Source organism: Anarhichas minor, unplaced genomic scaffold, assembly GCF_050575085.1.
Source record: "Anarhichas minor isolate MPS153535 unplaced genomic scaffold, ASM5057508v1 ptg000026l, whole genome shotgun sequence".
NCBI classification, from domain to species: domain Eukaryota; kingdom Metazoa; phylum Chordata; class Actinopteri; order Perciformes; family Anarhichadidae; genus Anarhichas; species Anarhichas minor.
The window spans coordinates 11,111,940-11,132,728 of NW_027466472.1; the positions used below are offsets into that span (position 1 = coordinate 11,111,940).

General features: G+C 40.5%; 2 protein-coding genes and 1 long non-coding RNA gene across 4 annotated transcripts; 1 reads left to right on the plus strand and 2 right to left on the minus strand.

Annotated features, from left to right (window-relative positions):
* Positions 1-1,643: 1,643 nt before the first annotated feature.
* clptm1 (CLPTM1 regulator of GABA type A receptor forward trafficking) lies at positions 1,644-13,709 on the minus strand. The gene is made up of 14 exons (XM_076099858.1): positions 13,554-13,709; positions 10,571-10,701; positions 7,480-7,603; positions 7,138-7,296; positions 6,818-6,935; positions 6,619-6,704; positions 5,937-6,057; positions 5,585-5,829; positions 5,200-5,293; positions 4,901-5,091; positions 4,422-4,517; positions 4,158-4,293; positions 3,271-3,438; positions 1,644-2,891 (listed from the first exon to the last, which is right to left on the minus strand). Exons 1-14 carry the CDS (start codon positions 13,602-13,604, stop codon positions 2,692-2,694), a joined length of 1,920 nt encoding a protein of 639 aa, XP_075955973.1. The 5' UTR covers positions 13,605-13,709; the 3' UTR covers positions 1,644-2,691.
* A 717-nt stretch (positions 13,710-14,426) lies between these two features.
* Positions 14,427-19,020, minus strand: tbcb (tubulin folding cofactor B). Of its 2 annotated transcripts, none has more exons than XM_076099860.1 (7): positions 18,532-19,020; positions 17,856-17,995; positions 17,625-17,768; positions 17,043-17,136; positions 16,501-16,692; positions 16,124-16,196; positions 14,427-16,029 (listed from the first exon to the last, which is right to left on the minus strand). In XM_076099860.1, the coding sequence occupies exons 2-7, from the start codon at positions 17,970-17,972 to the stop codon at positions 15,915-15,917; spliced, it is 735 nt and encodes a 244-aa protein (XP_075955975.1). In that variant the 5' UTR covers positions 17,973-17,995; positions 18,532-19,020; the 3' UTR covers positions 14,427-15,914. The 2 variants fall into 2 exon arrangements, with proteins under 2 accessions (XP_075955975.1, XP_075955974.1); XM_076099859.1 differs by having other exon boundaries at positions 18,596-19,019.
* A 161-nt stretch (positions 19,021-19,181) lies between these two features.
* On the plus strand, positions 19,182-20,655 carry LOC142958871 (uncharacterized). The gene is made up of 3 exons (XR_012956171.1): positions 19,182-19,440; positions 19,739-20,042; positions 20,256-20,655. It is a non-coding gene; the product is annotated as an uncharacterized LOC142958871 (long non-coding RNA).
* Positions 20,656-20,789: the final 134 nt, after the last annotated feature.

The window sequence follows — 20,789 nt, forward strand, 5'->3', positions numbered from 1 at the left end:
ATGAGAGACAAAATGAGAAAAAAAAAAAATCCAGAAAATCATATTGTCTTATTTTTAAAGAATTTATTTGCAAATTATGGTGGAAAATAAGTATTTGGTCAATAACAAAAGTTCATCTCAATACTTTGTTATATGCCCTTTGTTGGCAATGACAGAGGTCAAACGTTTTCCGTAAGTCTTCACAAGCTTTTCACACACTGTTGCTGGTATTTTGGCCCATTCCTCCATGCAGATCTCCTCTAGAGCAGTGATGTTTTGGGGCTGTCGCTGGGCAACACGGACTTTCAACTCCCTCCACAGATTTTCTATGGGGTTGAGATCTGGAGACTGGCTAGGCCACTCCAGGACCTTGAAATGCTTCTTACGAAGCCACTCCTTCGTTGCCCGGGCGGTGTGTTTGGGATCATTGTCATGCTGAAAGACCCAGCCACGTTTCATCTTCAATGCCCTTGCTGATGGAAGGAGGTTTCCACTCAAAATCTCACGATACATGGCCCCATTCATTCTTTCCTTTACATGGATCAGTCGTCCTGGTCCCCTTGCAGAAAAACAGCCCCAAAGCATGATGTTTCCACCCCCATGCTTCACAGTAGGTATGGTGTTCTTTGGATGCAACTCGGCATTCTTTCTCCTCCAAACACGACGAGTTGAGTTTTTACCAAAAAGTTCTATTTTGGTTTCATTTGACCATATGACATTCTCCCAATCCTCTTCTGGATCATCCAAATGCTCTCTAGCAAACTTCAGACGGGCCTGGACATGTACTGGCTTTAGCAGGGGGACACGTCTGGCACTGCAGGATTTGAGTCCCTGGCGGCGTAGTGTGTTACTGATGGTAGCCTTTGTTACTTTGGTCCCAGCTCTCTGCAGGTCATTCACTAGGTTCCCCCGTGTGGTTCTGGGATTTTTGTTCACCGTTCTTGTGATCATTTTGACCCCACGGGGTGAGATCTTGCGTGGAGCCCCAGATCGAGGGAGACTATCAGTGGTCTTGTATGTCTTCCATTTTCTAATAATTGCTCCCACAGTTGATTTCTTCACACCAAGCTGCTTACCTATTGCAGATTCAGTCTTCCCAGCCTGGTGCAGGTCTACAATTTTGTTTCTGGTGTCCTTTGACAGCTCTTTGGTCTTGGCCATAGTGGAGTTTGGAGTGTGACTGAGGTTGTGGACAGGTGTCTTTTATACTGATAACGAGTTCAAACAGGTGCCATTAATACAGGTAAGGAGTGGAGGACAGAGGAGCCTCTTAAAGAAGAAGTTACAGGTCGGAGAGCCAGAAATCTTGCTTGTTTGTAGGTGACCAAATACTTATTTTACCGAGGAATTTACCAATTAATTCATTAAAAATCCTACAATGTGATTTCCTGGATTCTTTCCCCCCATTCTGTCTCTTATAGTTGAAGTGTACCTATGATGAAAATTACAGGCATCTCTCATCTTTTTAAGTGGGAGAACTTGCACAATTGGTGGCTGACTAAATACTTTTTTCCCCCCACTGTATGTGCCTTTTAAGCAAACAAACTAGCTGTAACATCTATTTGTAAAATGTTGAAGTGTCATGCAAAAAAAATGTTCTTGAACCTAGAAAGTTATTTAAAAACAACAAAGTGATAAAATTGAAAAGAAACTTTGGAAAGACATTTTAAATCACACTTAGGTTTTACTATAAACATGAGTGAATCAAAATTTAATATGTACGAATATGGAAACCGATTCGTTTCAGGATTTACAGCACTCAAAATTAAAACAAGAGACACTGGAGTTCCTCCAGCACACCCGACTGTCTCCACCGTGTCTGTCGAGGCGATCTGTTTTCAAGCGTCGACGTGAAACAATTTGAAAATCAGACATCTGGTTGAAGGGATAAAATTAAAATTAGACTTGCAAATTAGCTAACGCTACACGGATTTGACAACAGTATTATTAACATGACAAGCTGAGATTCTGTGCAGTTTGAGGACGTACAAAAAAAGATGCTTCAGTGACTGAAAAAAAAAAATTAAGTCATTGACAATATTAATATATTTATATTAATACCAACAAGGCTGTTATTTTTTTATGTTCAAGTTGAGAACATTAACCATTTGTTTTAAATTGAGGGTAGTAGTCACTGTCTTGTGGGTAGTGTCCTGTTGAGTCGGCCATCTTTTCTCCAGTCACCACCTCTCTCTCTCTCTCTCTCTTTCCAGTTTCCTCCAGCACTACTCACCAGGTTCCAGGCAATCCGAAACACAATGCTCACATGGAATGAAAAGAAAAATTCACAAGGAATCTACACAAAGAAAAAACTAAATAAAAAGCTACACTTAGCCTCTTTTTTTTTTTAACTCTGTATAAAAAAAAAAGGTAGTATAACTGCAACCAGTTCCCCTCCCAACCTCTACTCCAAGACATCGTTACCCTCTGAAAAATCATACAGATACAGTACATCACGTTTTGTTTTACTTCACTTGAACTGCAAAACGAGAGGGCCGGGAACAGAAAGAAGAATTTACCAAGTCTACACTGAATACGCTTCTCTGTGGATCCACACAGAGATCACAGGGAACAGTTGAACTGCACTTTTTTTTTTTTTTTGTAGTGGCGTCCATGACAGCTTAACGACGACTCCCCTCCCTGCCTAATCTCCACAAGTCCTCTTCGCCCCAGAAGTGAGGGCCAGGGAGGCAGATGAGGGCGTGGTCTCGCTTAATCGTTCTTCTTCTCCTCCTCTGGTTTGTCTGTGATGGCGGCGGGTGTGGCAGGAGCAGCGTCTGCGCCAGGAGCGGCGTCTGCCGCTTCCGTGCCGTCAGGGACGCGTTCCACTCCGCTGGTGCCAAACTCGTTGAACCTGTTGGGATCAACCCGGTAGATCCAGCGCTGGTAAAGGTAGACGAAGAACACCACGTCTGCAGGAACGGAGACGGGTTAGTCCAGTGAGAATCAGGTATAATTAAAATGCATTATTCCCTTAATAAACATTTGCCATCAAGGACAAACCGTATTAATTATAGTGGTTAAATAAAGTCTTTAATGCCAAATCAAACCTTTAGGAGCTGAGCTGATGGAGATAATGACATAACCTACATTTCCTCACTGACCCACCAGCATATTATCAGCAAATTATCAGCAAAGGGAATCATGAAAATCAGTGCGATGTAGTGAGTTGACACTAGGTGGAGGTGGTGTGACGGGCATCAAAGGCTGATGATGTTAAATGATTATTTAACTTCCCCTGATCTAAGTAAATACATAAGAAGTGAAACATGTAGATAAGGGAAGACGTACCGTCTCTGAGGCACCCTATCCTGTACATCATGGGCATCTTGATGACGAAGGCAAACAGGTCGTCGATAAAGGTGTTGAGAGCCTTGTAGGTGAGCATCCTCCATGGGAGGTGGGCCACAGACTTCATTTTGTAGTTGATGAATAGCTGCGGTGTCATTGTAATGAAACCTAAAAAATAAAAATAAAAAAGCAGATATAGGAAGGATTAGACAACAAGCACCGGGACTAAGTAAAGTCTATTAATACACAGCACATTAGCAGAGGCCGCTGGGAATTGGATATGTAACCATGATGCAAGTGTGAAAACATTAGCTGCATGTACGTCCACTTAGAGGCGGGGTAATTAAGAGAGACCATTAGAATAATCAGCTAAATCTCTGGCCTTTGAAAATAGATTTACATAAACAGGAAAAAAATCAATAAAGTAAATTCAATAATACATTAAGAAAATATACAACAGTTCCAGGGATAGAGATTCTTATAAACTTCTGTATTTACTGTATTTTTATGATCTTTTTCTGTTTGGAAGGCCTACACAGAGATTGGAGATTTTGATTTATAGGCAAGAACATACTGTATACAAGAGTGTTCCCTGCATCATTTCATATACATTAGCTAATTCATGGCCAGGTACATGGCACACGCATAAATAAATCAAGGTCATTTGTAATGAGTTAATTTTCTCCTTTTTCAGCTAAGATATAATGTTTTTTGTATTACCGTTACAGTACATTAAGACCCGTTTATGTGCGATTAAACCATGTAAAAAAAAAAAATAAAACGTTCAACTCCTGGAAATCAATATAAATATTCCTCTAAAACAGAAAGGACAAGACAAAAATGATAATTAGTGGAGTGAAGTATGTAAATGCTTCAGACGTACTCACCAAAGGTTAACAAGAAGCCATAGAGCATGCTGAGTACCCATGAGTACCAGCCTTTGTGCTCTACGTACAACAGACTGTAGACGGCATAGCAGCCAAACAGAGGGTAGAGCAGCCACGACAGGTACTTGAAAGCCATCTGCTCACAGGTCAAGATAGGAAAATGTTTTATCAGAAAAAATATGACATTTACTTGTATACAATATTACTTATTTGCTGTTTTTGTCACTCTTGCGATGTTCAGTTGTGTAGTTGAGTTTTACTTACGTCGTCGTAGATTTTGGTTGAAGACTGCACATATGTTGACTTGTCTTTGAAGACCAATCTTGGCAACACTCCTGCAATTTTGTTCTCTCTGTCCAACTAGAGAAAGACAAACATAGTTTATAGGTATATACAAAGGTACATGGCAATAATAATAGGACAATGTACAGTAGAAATACAGGAGGTACGATAGGTTAGCATTTTAATTAACAAAAGGGAAAGTTTGAAAATCAAGGTCTATTTCTGAAGTCAGTCGAGTAGAGGAGTCTGCTAGTTCTCATTCAAACATCATCCTGAAACATTCACCGGTTAACCATCAATTTTCTGGTTGAAGATGAACTCAGTGACATTTGTAATATTTGTTAAAGACGAAGGACAGGAGCCACTGGCTCAAAGGTTGTTTTTGTTCCATAATTTAAATTGAAATAAACAATGTTATACAAACAATATTGTGCATTAAAAAAAACAATCCTCCGACTTACCTTGACGTCCATGACCTTGGTGATTTTCCACAGGTCAATAAGGAGGCCGATGAAGACGCTGACCTGCACCACGAAGTTGGTTTCGTTGTCCAGGATGTACAACAGCACCACCAGAGACTGAAAGACTCCGAATGTGATGGAGCGCACGGAGAGGCCTTCCAGAGACTGTCTGCTGTTCCAGAACTGGATATCTGAGGAGGAGATGGTGGTGAGTTGAAGCTGAGTGGTAGACGAATACAGTGCAGTCTATGTGTCGTTGGTGACAAGTCCTCACTAAAGACGGGCTGCTGTGACCTCACCATTCTTGAAGGCGAGAAACTCAAAAATGCTGTGCACAATGGACACAACAATGGTGATTCCCAGCAGGTACGGGTTGGTTTCCAGAAGAGCCACCTATAACAGAGAGTTTAATCTTAAATCACAGGTGTAACATAGTCTGAATCTTTATGTTTGATCAGAAAGTATACAAGTTACATTTAGCTGCCGCCTCACAGCTAGAAAACAAATAAAATATAATAGAAAAGCACTATAAATACAGCTAGTATGAAAAAATGAAAGCAATTGTATTTTCAACTAAACCTGTGTCTAAGAACCAAAAAAAAACATGTTCCATCTCATCTCATATAGTGAAATTCCCTTTATTCAGCCTTCCGTCTCTGTGACCTGTGACCTTTGACCTCTTACCTTGACAGAGTCTTGGTCCTCATCGGACTGCTCGTAGGTGTCGTCTGGTAGGAAGTTCCACGGTGAACGTGCATTTTGGGCAGCGTACAGCTGCCAGCGCCACAAGGACAGTGGGCAGTAACCGAGGCGCAGTGGGAGTGTTGTCAGGGTGTCGTTGATGGGAAAGTAGTCCTTCTGAAGGTTCCAGTAGTCATTGAAGTACACAATGGGATAGTAGTCGCCACTCACCGCATCAAACTTAACATCTAGTGGTAGAAGAGTAGAATAGTCAAAGATGGTTTGACAGAAAAAGAACTCTTTAAACAGCGGCTGTAGGCGAGACGTGGCAAAGGGCGGAGTGGGAGGAGCTTACGTTGGTCCAGAGGAGGGGGAACAGAGCCCTTAACCCAGGCAGTGTGGTCGTCCACCATGTTGATGGTGAGGTTGGGGTGCCAATGAGAGATGATCTCCACTGGACCGTGGCTCTCTGCTCGCTGTGAAGAAACACATTTGATTCGACATGTCAGAGAGGAGCTGCATCATCATCTACGAAGAGCAGATCTTCTATTGAAGATAAGACCAATACAAAGTCAACTCCAACTTGTTGATTTACCTTATTACTGACGATTTTAACTAAATGTATTTATAGTCTTTGTTCACAGCCTTTCTCAGGATAAGCTACAATATGCGTTTCTGTAAAATGTATGTCATAAGATGAGGACAAACACGTATTATGGACTAACAGACACTGGATTAAAATACTGGTAATAAAAATACTACAAACAACAGTAATAAACAATCTTTGGTTTTGTTATTGTGACGAAGATGCTCACTGCTGAACAAACTATGTAGCGGTGACACCACTTCTAAAATACCTTAAATCTAGTTTGACATTTCTTGACTGATATTTCTTGTTACTTGACCAGCCCACACACACAGATAGTGATATATCTGCAATAAGCTAATATCAGTGATATATTAGCCTGGTCAATATATCGGTCTAGCTCTACGGTGTACAAAGTATTACGTGAAAGTATTCAGTAAAACTAAAATACCTTGATCACTTCGGGATCTGCTTCTGTCTCGCCCGTTAGCAGATTCTTGGTCTTCATAAACTTTCTTCGCTTGAATTTATTCAGCACTGAAAGAGATAAACGAGTAAAGGTTAACGCTTAGAAATGATTAAATATATTGTTCTATTATTACAATTTTTGTTTAAAGTTTACACTTTGTGCGTTCTCCATATGTGCTTACTGCGTGTTGAATGAACTGTTGCCAGTCTGCGGTACTGCCCCTTGCGTTTTGGGTCGGGGTGGAATCCACTTTTAGTGAAGTAGACGTGCATGTAAAGAGAACCGTTCTTCAGCAGATTCTGCAAGTACACAAACAGGAACAAGTATTAGAGTTTCAGACAAATACACATTACAAGTATGTCGAGTTCATAGTAACTCGTCTTTCCTGTTCCTCACCAACGTCAACCTCATACCCTGAACTAATACCGGTTCCCTCTCACAATCCATCTATTGTCTGTCGCCTCTCTCTTCAGATTGTATCACTCTCCCCGTCATCCTCACCTCTGGGACGTCTATCTCCTTATGGTGCTCGTAACAGCCGTCCCCTTCCTCCCCGACGGTCCAGTCGCCGTAGACCAAGTCCCTGTGGAACCAGAACAGGGCTTCTGTGTTGTTGAAGTCGGTGAACACCTCGTCTTGGGACAAATACACGTACAGGTCCTGCAGCACGGTAAGAAAGGTGTTTATGACATTAAAAGAGTCATGAGAGAGTAAAAGCCTGAAAGGAAGCTATAGCACCGTTTTGCTTTCTAAATACTTCAAGAGATCACAACAGCTTCACTTCAATTAAAAACAACTGGCCGTGTACATAAAGGCAATGGACAGAGGGGACGAGTGCAATACCATGAGGGTGTCCTTGGGGAACAGGTTCCTGCTGGGTACTCTGGGGGCCCCGGCTGGAGTGCTGGGGTCTGGAGTTGAAGGCCCACGACGGAACCAGCTGCTGATCGCCCAGATTATGAAGATTCTGGAGAAACAAGTGAAAACAGAGTCAGAAGAGCTGGTAAATAAGGGATGAAAGTCAAAGTTAAGAGAAAAAAGAAACGTAGGAGAGCAGTAGGTGACGAGTTAGATTAATACTCACATTTGTATGTTAATGGAGAAATACTAGGTAAAAAACCCTGAAACAAAGTCATTTGTTTTGACCTTTTAGCTTGAGATCTGAAGAACTCTCAACCACCCTTTGTGTGCTTGTGGCTTTGTTCAATGCATACTTCCCTCTTCGGCTGGTATGGGTTAAAAATACATTAAAATTATGCATTTTCTCTCTGATATAATACAATTGATAAAGATTGATTCTTTGTTACACATGATATCGTTACCTTTGATCTACCTAACACTTGATCTACTTAATGAAAGATTTTAAAAGCTAAATCACTGCCAGACAAACTTACAACAGCAAAATAATGCAATATAATCTTTTTGATCAAATAAATTGACATGTTTGTTCACTGGTTGGCTGTCAAAGTAACTGCTTGCCTAAGGCAGGAAAATCAACCAAAGGGCTTTATTTGATCTGGATGCCTCCTCGGATCGTGACCTCCAGCATTCATTGGGGCGGTTTGCAGCCGAGTGTGAAGCGGCGGGGATGAGAGTTAGCACCTCCAAATCTGAGGCCATGGTTCTCTGCCGGAAACCGGTGGATTGCTCCCTCCAGGTGGGGACGGAGTGCCTACCTCAAGCGAAGGAGTTTAAGTATCTCGGGGTCTTGTTCACGAGTGAGGGTAAGATGGAGCGGGAGATCGACAGACGGATCGGTGCGGCTGCAGCAGTAAAGCAGGCGCTGCACCGGACCGTCTTGGTGACCGAAAGGACAAGGTCGCGGCTACAAGCGGCCGAAATGAGCTTCCTCCGTAGGGTGGCCGGGCTCAGCCTTAGAGATAGGGTAAGGAGCTCGGTCATCAGGAGGGAGCTTGGAGTCGAGCCGCTACTCCTTCGCGTCGAAAGGAGTCAGCTGAGGTGGTTCGGGCATCTAATTAGGATGCCTCCTGGACGCCTCCCACTGGAGGTTTTCCAGGCACGTCCAACTGGGAAGAGACCCCGGGGAAGACCCAGAACACGCTGGAGGGATTACATCTCCCAGCTGGCCTGGGAACGCCTCGGGATCCCCCAGAATGAGCTGGAACATGTTGCCGGTGAGAGGGAGGTCTGGGTCAGCCTGCTTGGCCTGTTGCCACCGCGACCCGACCCCGGATAAGCGGAGGAAAATGGATGGATGGATGGATGCCATACAAGTACTAAACTGGTACCACCTCCACACATGCTGTGATTTGCTTGAGCATTTTTAGAGGAAAATAACCCTGTGGTTCTGTACATTTGGAAGATATATCAACATTAACTGATTAGAAAAATGTTAAAACGCCCTGAAAGTTACTGCAATCTACATACACTAGACAACTGACATCCACCACAGTCAGGTAATACTCATTACTAGGGATGGGTATCATGAGGATTCCCCCGTCCCCCCCGTCCCCGATACTACTACCTTCTGTTTCCTTACTAAATAATTGCTTTTTTAAATAGTATTTCTCAAAAAACAAATTCAGAACTGGATTATGATTTATTCATACATCAGATATAACAAAATGCTGTTTATAGAGCATCAACAGTAATGTTTACAACAGCAAAGTCATCAGCCTACATTAACTCAATATCTCACTCTTGTTTATTGTTAAATGTTACGCACCACCCGCCACGACAAATTCCTTGTAGGTGCAAACTTCCTTGGCAATAAACGGTTCTGATTCTATAAAGAAATCTAAAAGTGCCAATAAAATAAATAATATTCCTGACATCACAATACCGAGTAGAGTTTAGAAAGAATGGTGGATGAAAATTGGATGAGACAGTCTTGTATTATCGCTTTTCTTTGCTTGTTGAACAGGTGTATTGCCAAAGTGTTGGATTTTTACAAGAGATTGGGTTTCATTGCATTTGTGACAAACAAGCTTCATCAACATCTACATGAGTTAAATTAATACACACTTGTCAGTGTGCGAGTGTGTGTAGGAGCACAACTCCGCCCGTCCTGCAGAGATGGGCACCGAGAGAGAAGTTTGCAACGCTGACATTAATTGCTCAATAACCTTATTTTCCATTATGGAAATCTCACACCCTAATTTCTCAAATACCAATAGCACAAGTGACGTCGAACTTTATCCATACCCCCGTTCTTACTAATTTAGAACCGGTTCCCGCTTAGAACCGGGTTTCAGAGGGCATCCAAACTTACTACATAGTTATTAAGAAAGTGAGTACAAGTGATTGACGGTGCAGGATTTCTTTTGTTCATCCACCAGTCAGAAATGAACACTTTTTGAACGGTCCATTACACAAATCACTGAACATTAAGTAAACCATAATTAGTGTGCTCTTTAGAGACCTGACCTTTGTCAACCCACCAATGGCAGCAGGAACAAACTTAACCTTGTAACTGTACCAAAACAGACTCCATTAATTAAACATTTGTCTTGTTTGTCTATGCTGTAATTTGCAAAAAAGAAATTATGTTATTTGTAAATCTCTATAAACAGATTCTGCATTCACATGTAGGATTTGTAGGCAACGGGGGGGGGGGGGGTCAAGATTTTTGCATTGAAAGCGTTCCGATTTCCATTTGTAGGTCAGAGTAGTCGTGACTCATGACGCTCGAGCAGACGTTGGATAAATGCAGGTAAACAGTCTGTGTGGAGAGCACTTTGGCCAAAAGGCATGATGGGAACCCAGCCAGTGTCATCTGACAATGATTTTTAATGGTTAAAAATGTACCTGTAAACTAGCTACTTGTGAAACAACCCTGTCGTACATGTCGTCTCTCAACTCCAACACCAGTCTCGAATCACAGGTTGCTAATCGGACCGCAAACAATGAGTGCTCTCCACTTACAAAGGGAGGACAAGCCAGCCAAATTAAAAAGACAAGAAGAAGAACTAACCTGAAGAGGACTCCTTTAATGACCTGCCATGCATTAGGTGCTGGTTGCTGCTGCGGCTGAGGATCCACTGCATTTTCAGCTGTCTGCACAGCCTGGCCATCCGTTGTTGCAGCGGTCCCATTACTGCTCACCTGCAACCAGACAGAAACACGGTCAGTGCAGCCAAAGACGACACAAAGCCCAACGTGGTGGTATGATATAGTGTAATCTATAGGGGACTGATTTAACCTCAACCTATGGTCAAAAATAATAAAGTACATTTTTTAAGGATTTAGGATGTAGATAAGGTGACAAAAATACAATTCATCCACAAGTGGCAGATTTGACAATTAATTGGCGAGATAAAACAGTATCTCACCAAACCTTCTCTTACTTCTCAAACATGAAGATTTGCTGTTGTCTCTGATAACACAACTGTAAATTGAGTGCTTATGGGTTTGGACTGTTCTGGTAAGACAAAATAAGCTATTTGAATAAAAAACATCAGGTTCTGGAAAACAGAGACATTTTTTAAACCATCTTCTGACATTTTTATAACATTCAACTGAACTGAACAAATTCACTGATGAAAATACATTTTTGATGCAATGCTAAAGTAATGACAAATTACAGGAGGATGTATAAAGACGACATATTAAAGGCCCTAAAGCTGAGATATTTTATTTCTAAGGATTGCTAACCACTATGATCTCCTGACCTAACAGAACCTTTGTATCATGTAAGTATTAGCATATATATTAGCATATTAAATATCAGTAAAATCTTTCATTAGTTTGCTTCAGCGTGTCCACGTAGACCCCCCCACCACCACCAATGCCTCCAGCAAGGCCACAGTCTATTCAAGTGACACAATACACAAGCGTATGCCAAGTCATGAGACTCATTCACCATCTAAACATCTAATCTCCCCCATTGTCACCAACACAACGGAGACCAGAGGCTGGCCTCGCGAAACAAACAACACTTGAGGGTAAAAAAAACGTTTTCTGCTCAGCAGCTTATTAAAGGTGCCAAGAGGGCCAAGAAATTACTAAATGAACATCGGAAATGTTTAGGTTTGTGACAAGCCACTGGCCCAGCACCATCACAAACCGGATTTCAAGGCCATGAAGTGGCTTAGAATAGATCTTTTCATCCTCGATGCCATGTCCTGCAGTAGAAGCAATTCTATTATCTGAGACAAGGATCTCTGTCTCCTGGAGGGATCAACGTAATAACCGTGACACAGATGGATCATTGATATATGCTCTACAAGAGAAACAAGGTTAGCTGTTCCAGCTCGAGATAATAATGTACAATTTACACACAATGACCAAGGATTAACAATTAACCACCTATTCAGGGTGCATAGTAAATGCTTCACACTGGATAGTGTGTGTCTAACAGGAAACAGGAAAAGATAAATCAGTCATTCACAGAAGTGGCGATTGCTCCGGTGATATGTATCACACGTGACAGTATCTCCTACAGAGGGAAGTAAGCCAATATTCAACATAGGCCAATAAATAGGGATATAAAAGGCATGTCTGTTGAATGTGTGTTAATTGGTATAGTAAAAGGCTTTCCATCTGTACTAAACTTTCCATCTGTGCTTATTTAATTACATTAAAGACCACTTTAAAAAAAAAAAAGGACATTTTGTACAAGGAAAAAGGATGATATTTTAGACATGAAAATGCTGACTTCATCATGTGTGTTGTGCTGGGACCAATACAGTTACACCTGTAACCATCAGAAATATTAAATTATTATCACTATTAGCCACTTAACTGATCAACTCTCCAGCAGTTGGCCTAAAGAGCAACATAACTCATCTAAACGTAATAAATCACAGAGCTTCGGTTATTCTGGAAGATAAATCCATAGTGATGTGTACAAAATCCCCCAAATTGTTTTAGCAACATGTAACCCTGGAAAATACATGGTTGTAAGAGAAGGATGTGGAAAAACCTTCAAAAAGACAGCCAATGTTGTTTAACAACCTTCTGGGCATTTCTGAGGTTCTCAGAGATTTGTCATTGCTTAATCAATACAATGATAATGACATGAGGTGTGAGCTAGGGTTACAAAACAATAAAAAGGTTCCTAAAGACAAAAAATACTGGTCTGTCTTGGTCTTACGAGTAAAGATAAGACATTTGATACAGCTTCTTTTTTTTTTTTTTTTAAATATATATATATATATATATATATATATATATATATATATATATATTTATTATCACTAGTAATTTTGTGTTTGTTTGGCTAAAGACAGACTTAAGCGGAGACCATGAGAGAGATGATTCACTTTGACCAATGGTGACATTTGTCACTCCGGAAGTAATTGGTAGTTAACTGGATATTGTCCCAGTTACTTTAACAACTAGCTACTATTTTAACAATTTAAGAGAGCACATTCCAGAGTAAGCCAATTTTGACGTTGTCCATCTACATCCGATTCATCTTATTTGACATTTTTATCAAGATCAGCTGCCGGGGTTTCCCGTGAGGCGTAAACAAAATGTACGTCGAGCCTCAACGTTTCCCTGTAAAGACTGTAATAATGGAAGACTCGGTTTGACAGTAAATAATAATGTGGTCGAGCTGATCGAGACTGGCCTGGTTAGTCACGCCGAGCTGCGTTGCTCAGGCCTTGTGATAGCTAACTGACACACCGCAGCGGTCAGCTGGCTCACACCGACACACATTGAGTCAACTGATATTAATGTGACTTTTATGTAATGTTGAGTTTTCAACCGTTAACACCTCTCTCACGTCGCTAACAGTCCGGGTTTCTCAGCGCACTGCTAACGGCAGGAGGGGGTCGTTTTAAAAACCAACCGGCAACTGACAACGTCACTGAGGCTCGTGCAACGGTCGGTAACACGTTTGAATGTTAACGGTCCCCACACCGAACGTTCCAACGGATAAAAACGGCCCACTTCGCGTGGACGTGAAGAATAAGTGACATAATGAGAGTGTCATTCATTTTTTTTTTTACCTCGCCGTTGCTCTCGATGGCTTTGGTAGCTTCGCTCTCCTGCGTCGCCATCTTTCCTTGTCTCTATCGCGCACGCACACACACACCACACTGCTGCCTGGGAAACTGTGCTCCCGTCTCGCGAGAGGACAGTTTGTAGCGTCATTGCAGTGACGTGCGTCTTCAGGGGGAGTGATGAAAAAAAAAATGTGAGGCTAATAAATACTGTAAAAGATGCTGTTTGTGGCTGATGAAACGGCATGAAACACCGTGCTTAGTCATACATCTTCCACATTCTTCTAAATAGAAGCTTCCTGAAAACTAAAAAAGGAGTATATACTATTTGGTGTTTATTAAATTTAAATAGCAAGTTGTCATTGTTCTCTTAATCTCTGCCATCCTCCATAGACATACTTTTAGTATGAAGTCGACAATTTGCAGTGATAGAAAGCACCTTACTTCTGTAACATCTTGAGGGACTAGTACATTACTTTAGTATTAATAAAATGCTGCTGTGTGCTGCTTTCTAGAGGCAAATACTGCATGTTTTACACACTACACAGTAGTAAAGCTCAACCAATTACAACATTAAACGCTGCCTACGTGTTAATTCATCAGGAAAATTGTTAATAACGCTCAGAAAATTTGCCATTCTTCTTGAGTGGTTTAACTTTTGATATTTAAAGTATACTTTGCTGATAATACTTCTGTACCATGAATATTGTGCATAATCCCTTTTTCTTCAAGATGTTTTGCATGCTTGCACTACACATTTGTTACTTTATTATTAGAGACAGTTCTATGATTACCGGCTAAAATCACAGAACCCAAATTTGCAAATGGTCTGTATCATATTACATGTACAAGAAACATCAACTCAATCATACGCTCCAGTACTGGCAAATCATTTTTATTACCATGCATTAATTACCCTTTGGCACATAGTAACACCAGCACCTTGGAGAAGAAACAGTTTTTAATATAAAATCAAAAGACAACACTACATTTTTACAAGTAATGACATTGCATTGAAAAGAAACCACAAGAACAATTAATATGTATTTCTTCTGTAAACTTCAGATGATGAAAAACAATGTTGCAGTTGCAATGGTGTTACAGTATTGGACCAGAAACATAAAACAAAGCAGAAATAAGGCATAGCATTAATTTTCAAAAGCAAAGTGTTGTGGTCTTTGTAGTTTTTGCTTGTGTTTTCAAATATTTCTTTGATAGCGAACCTGTTATTTAATCAAAATATATAAGAACATTTTAAACAGAACCATAAACATGTGCTTCAGAATTTAACATCCCATTCAGTTGGAAAGTATTGAAAGATGTACCAGAGCTACTTTACTGGTCATTTGAAATTATACACTCTATAATTATTGGATACATCCTTGGATTTTGTTTTATATATATATATTTAAGAGAGCTCAATTAATATTAAGTACATACACTGGATTTTCTCAATCACATTCAAATTTTAAATATGTAAGATTGGGCCTCATCTGTCAAGGCAAAACAATTCCCAGTGGTTCAATATAAGCAGGAAACATTTAACTGCAAACTATTTAATGTTTAACAAGAGGAACTCATGTCAGTTAAAGGGAATTACATATTATTTCCACTTCGAAACACACATTGGGTTTTACACAGTACAAGCACAAAATGAATGAAAAGGACAAAGATCTTGGTGGAGATTTATTGTTCTTTCCTCTTTTTTAACAATTTATTGTCTGTCAAACATGAGCACAATTTGGTGGAATGAGTTTGACCATTAAGCACTGATGTTGATTATTGATCGGTATGTGACATCATGTTAGTCTGAAATACAATGTACAATCACACTTTTTTCAGTTTCAAAGTAATTAAGGGGGTGTTTTTCCTTTGACCACTAACTCAGCAATTTATATTCTCCAAAAAAATCCTAAGACTACAGTTAACTATAGACAGTTATACACAACCATCTTTGAAAAAACTGATACAAACTAAATGAGGAGAAATTAAGTTGTTATCTGAACTGTCGATAGAGACTTTTAGATTACATATAAGACTGCCACGTTGAGAATGTGTGGAAGCAAAAAGTACTAAACTACACTGAACAGAAGTGCATGAAGTGAAGAACCACATATAACCTTTATGCAACAAACCCCCTCCTTTATCAAACCGTGTTGGGTGTAAACATCCTGAACTATTATCATATTCATCACACAGAGATGTACTGCCTGACATTCACATCTATCAGGTTGCATCAGCGTTAGTGAGAGGGAACTTAAACCAAAAAAACGTTTTGACTGAGAGAGAAAGTGCGATGACAATCTCTGGTTGGTGAATGAAGGATCTTGAGATTCACACTTAAATTTATTTTGTCACATAACAGTCCTACATCTCATCAAAATCATAAACCTCCTCAGGAAAGTCTCCCACAATCACACTCAGCGGCTTCACAAATCCACCATATTTGTTCTCGCACTGAAAGTATTTCTTCCCGGCAACACTGTGGGAACACAATTCAATAAAAGACAGGGGTCAAATGCAAAATCAAGACCAACATGACCAACATTGTGCATAGCTGTATAGAAACTACTTACGTTCCATCGTGCTTTCCCATAGGCTCATCGTACTTCACTCCAACCCAGTGGCCTGGCTTGAAATCTGCTGTACCTGCAATGGACATGACAACATTGTTCTTTACTCCAGGTACTACTACTCTTAATGTCTCTTGTTTAGTCAAGATCCTTCATTTTTTTTTGGAATATAGTGAGATGACATAATTTAGGTTAATATGCTATAATTGTGGTTAAGTACAAGCCATCGCATTGCTCTCTAGAGCAAGCAACAAAAACACTGATGTTTAAGAAGGGTTATCATTCCTCCACCAATATGCTCCTGAAAGCTGGGCCTTTAAGCCTAAAAACCTAAACCTATCCTAAAGGAAGTAAACCAGCTAACATGTATCCACACTTACCAACATACATGACCGTGGCAAGCTTGGTGGGTTGTCCAGGGACCTGCACTTTGCATCTGTTGCCAACAGACAGAGCATCAGCAGCAGCCTTCTGCTCATCGTTCCGAGCAGCAATGTCAGCTTTCTTCTTGGCCTGTTCTTCCTCGTTGAATTGACCGACACCCTGTTTCTTCATGAACGACCTCATTGAGTCTGAAAGAAAGAAAGTTGGATTGTAAAAAAAACAGCATATTACAGACTGAATGCTGCAGAACGTCTATCAAATAAGATGAGAGGATTCTTTTATAACATTTGTCAATGGTTAAAAAAGTTCAGCCGTGGTAGGGTGGCGGTATTGGCTTTTTTTTGTCTACGACTGCAACTAACAATCAAGTATCGTTAGCGATTGCTTTACAAATGATTGTCAGAATCCACTGGTTTAAAGTCAATGGTTCATTTTTGCTATGTTATCCTTTGTTGCTGCCACAGCCACATTTCATCATGACATTTGGGAAATGCATTGTATTTACTTAATATCAAAAGCATAGAAAAAAAGACCGTACCTGGTCTCTTTCCATAGGCGTCATCTGGTAGTTCAAACTTCTCCACTTTGGAAACATCAGTGAATTCGTTAATCTGACCACTGTTATCAATAACCTGTGATTCAGGATGAGACACAAACAACTTTTAATAAAGTCCACACCAGTAGTTTGGCATGTTTTAGCCAATAACTGCAAAAAGCTTCAAACAAGCAGGTAATGAATGATATGTTACATTATTGTTGATTTGAAACTCACACTTGTTAGTAAACTTAAGTACTCATTAGTCAACACTAGTGAAAATGATAATTATTCTATTAACCATTAACCACTACCTACATAGCAGGGTTCTCATTTTAAAACCAGTTTGCATGTTTTACTGCAAACTTTAGACAATGAGAAGTTTCAGGCACATGTCTTGGGGAAACATGCATTTCTACAAAAGAAGAAAATATGCTAAAAAATGCCTAGTATCTTATCTGAAGACAGAGTTTGATTTGGAACCAAAGAGCGATTTGAAAACCTGTTGTACCTTTTTATTACTACAATATGACGGTGGTCTGGGCCACTATATTAAAAGAGCGTCTGAACCGAGTAGCTACATACATGTATTCTGCAGTTATCATCCACAGAATAGGAACCCAGCAAAGCTTCATTGTCATCCATTTTCTGCAGGAATATGTCAGAGACACTGAACAATTCCAGGTCCATGGAGGCGGGAGATGCACCCACAAGCATCTCCAATTTTCCCTATTTACAATACAAACAAAATGAGTGCATTAGTACAGAGCCAATGCATCTTTTGAGGAGTATACTGTATGATAGACTGAGCCTCACCTTTAGTTCTGCTATACTAATTCCTCTATTGAACCTGCGTGTCATCTCAAAGGAGGAGATGGTGTTTGTTATGCGCACATTCACTGTGGGGTTGGTCACTACTGTCAAACCTTCCATGATGCTGGTTGTGGGATCAGATACTGAAAACAATAGACAAACAATGCGACATATTAGCCAGTGAAACTGATACAACATCCCACAGTTGCACACCAATACAGTAAATAGGTAATATCCTTGTGTCCTCCTGTTGCATGGTACAGAGTATTAATAACGTTACCCGACAGTGAGTAAAGTTTGATAATTTAATTTCAATTAAAGGACAATGAAGACCCACATAAAGAGGACAATGAAGACCCACATGAAGAGGATGAACATCCACTCCCACGTAGTATTTAGCTGCTCCCCTCATAACTTACTTTCTCTAACATCGGCCTGTTACAAAGCACGTTCTGGTGAATTAATAATAGTTATGTTTAACTAGGTAAATTACCATCTGTCCCTCATGTTTGCACACGCTATCATTTGAATTTCATCCCACATGTTCGTAGTTTAGCTAGCATGTTTGGATTAGCTCACCGCAGCCTGCGTCACCGTTAGCCGTTTGTGTGGCTAACAACAGCTGAGTCACGTGAGACACAGTAAACACTTAGTAGTAGAACCAGGCTGCCACACTTACCTGTAAAATAACGTTACGTGTGTTTTATATCAGGACAAAGCGGATTAACAGACACGGTACGCACCTTTCAAAACAGAGGAGTCGCAGCAAGATGTTCTGACGCCTCGCGACACCACTCCAAAAAGCACGTGACCACCCCGATGGACCAACCGCTCAGACTCGCGCGTTGTTTTCTAATACAAGAAGCCCCGCCCTTCTTACACGCAGTCTGTGGTTCTGTTATTGAACAAACAACTCGTTACTATAATTACTGATCAGCTTAGCAATTATGAAAGCAATAAAAACCCTTATATTGTGACTAGTATCAAATTCAACTACATTATGGTACTTGTATGGTCTCAGATATGTTAATTCACGTGAAGCAATACGGAGAGTGAACTATTTTCTGCCCTGTCATATGCCTCAGGAGCCATTTTCAATAAAACGGCTGCTGAGCAGTTATTATTTTTCGGAGAGCTTCGTTCCCCTCGTCGCTACCTTGTCGTCTTTGTGTCACCATGTAACTTTACAACTATTACGTTAAAAATGGAGATGGTGCAAGTCACTCTGGCGTCAACGTTTAGCGGCGTACATCAATTTCCGTCACGCCCAGCTCTGGAACCTTCTGCCCCGCCCACCGGCACGAAAAGCACCAATCACATCAGGTGACAATCAAGTCAACCAATAGGGTGTCGTTACAAAGGGAAAAGGTCTGCGTCACCGCCTACTTACCGGTAGATGGACACGATCGAAAACCAATCATCTAAGAGTGAATGTGACAATTGAAACAACCACACAGTGGCGCTACCCACCAGTTTAAACCATGATGAAGAAAGACTGAACAAAGTTTATTTTTTGTGGACTATTGTAAACATGACAAATTCAACAAGGCCAATTTTTTGGAAGTTGACGAGTCTGTAATAGGAAAAGGTAATACTGTACTGTGATTTAGTCCGACAAGGTTTGACCTAATAAGCAGCTTGATCCCAGGCTCTATAATGACTACACCATGGTCAGGTCCATTACAATCCTGTCTTCTGTGTAGTACCTTTGCACTACAAAAGCTGCTTTTGCACACGCCACTAATGCACAGAATACAGTATATTGTGTGTAATGTATAGGAAATCCTATTGTCGCAATTTCCGTGTGGAATAATCAGTTCAACCTGTCATTTCTAAATGCTGCATTTACACATTCCAAAACAAATGTCTTATTTGTTCTGTTGCAGTTTGATTTTTGACATCAGGAAACAATCTCTGTGCCGGGAAAACCGGCCTTTTCATTAATGGTGGACAGATTTCAGTGGACCAAAGCATTCAATGAGCACAGATAACAGACTAGAGCATGTACGGGCAGACAAGAGGAGATCAATGAAAGCTGAGAGCTCCGACCAAACACTTGACTGGGAGGAGCAGAGTGGAGCTGAGACAAGCCCACGGTCCCAGAGCGAAGATTTACATTCCTATGGTTGTTGATGGAGACAAACCGGCCTCATGCATGACTTATCTGCAGGTCATGCTCACATATTTGTGGTATGTATATCCTTAAGAACATGCCGAATTCTCTGTCTGACACAGTTTTCACAATAATGTCTGAGCTTCAGGTTAGGACCTGTGTATATAAAGCTTTCAGTTTGTATAACAATAACGAATAGCTAAAATTTAGGTAAGCCATTTATTTTCTGAATTTACCTACAATTAATGTACCTGACGTATCACAGTTTTGGTTTCCTATATTCATTGCAGAGAGACGTTGCCACTAGACTCACTGAAGTGGGCTCAATGGATGTTCCAGGATGCTCTCTCCTTTTAGACTTAGTTGTGTGTGTGTTTTTACTGACACTATTTACATTAGTAACCAACCTCAAGCACACCAAACCCTGGGATCCGGTTGGAAAACTGGGATGACAAGAATAAACTTACCTGAACAACCACACTGTCTTACAAAGGCCTTATTCTGAAATTGTATACATTCATTAAACTGTTTGATGTGAAGCTCCTGAAAATGCTCAGATTGTTCTAGGGTGTTAGGTTAATGCTGGTGCATGTTAGGAAATTTGGGCAACTCTTACGGTCTGAATTTACCATCTCAGACACATACACTCTTGTTTTAATTTGCCATTAAAAAGAACCATAGTAATTCTTATTAATCATAAAGGGTACCTCTGTCTGGTTACATATATAATCTTAGAGTGCTATCAAAAATAAACAAATGTAGAGTAAATTATTAAAAAGTGCACACTGCCATCAACAATTATTCACTGGTTCCAGCTCTGGCAA

Coding starts and splice junctions, on each gene's coding strand:
- clptm1 (XM_076099858.1), bottom strand. CDS start 13,604: ATGGCGACGCAGGAGAGCGAAGCTACCAAAGCCATCGAGAGCAACGGC. Junction 7,604..10,570: donor ATTAAAGGAGTCCTCTTCAG/GTTAGTTCTTCT, acceptor TTGTTTCTCCAG/AATCTTCATAATCTGGGCGA. Junction 4,294..4,421: donor CAACCAAAATCTACGACGAC/GTAAGTAAAACT, acceptor ACCTGTGAGCAG/ATGGCTTTCAAGTACCTGTC.
- tbcb (XM_076099860.1), bottom strand. CDS start 17,972: ATGGAAGGTTTGACAGTAGTGACCAACCCCACAGTGAATGTGCGCATA. Junction 17,769..17,855: donor TTAGTATAGCAGAACTAAAG/GTGAGGCTCAGT, acceptor TATTGTAAATAG/GGAAAATTGGAGATGCTTGT. Junction 16,197..16,500: donor TGCCACGGTCATGTATGTTG/GTAAGTGTGGAT, acceptor TGTCCATTGCAG/GTACAGCAGATTTCAAGCCA.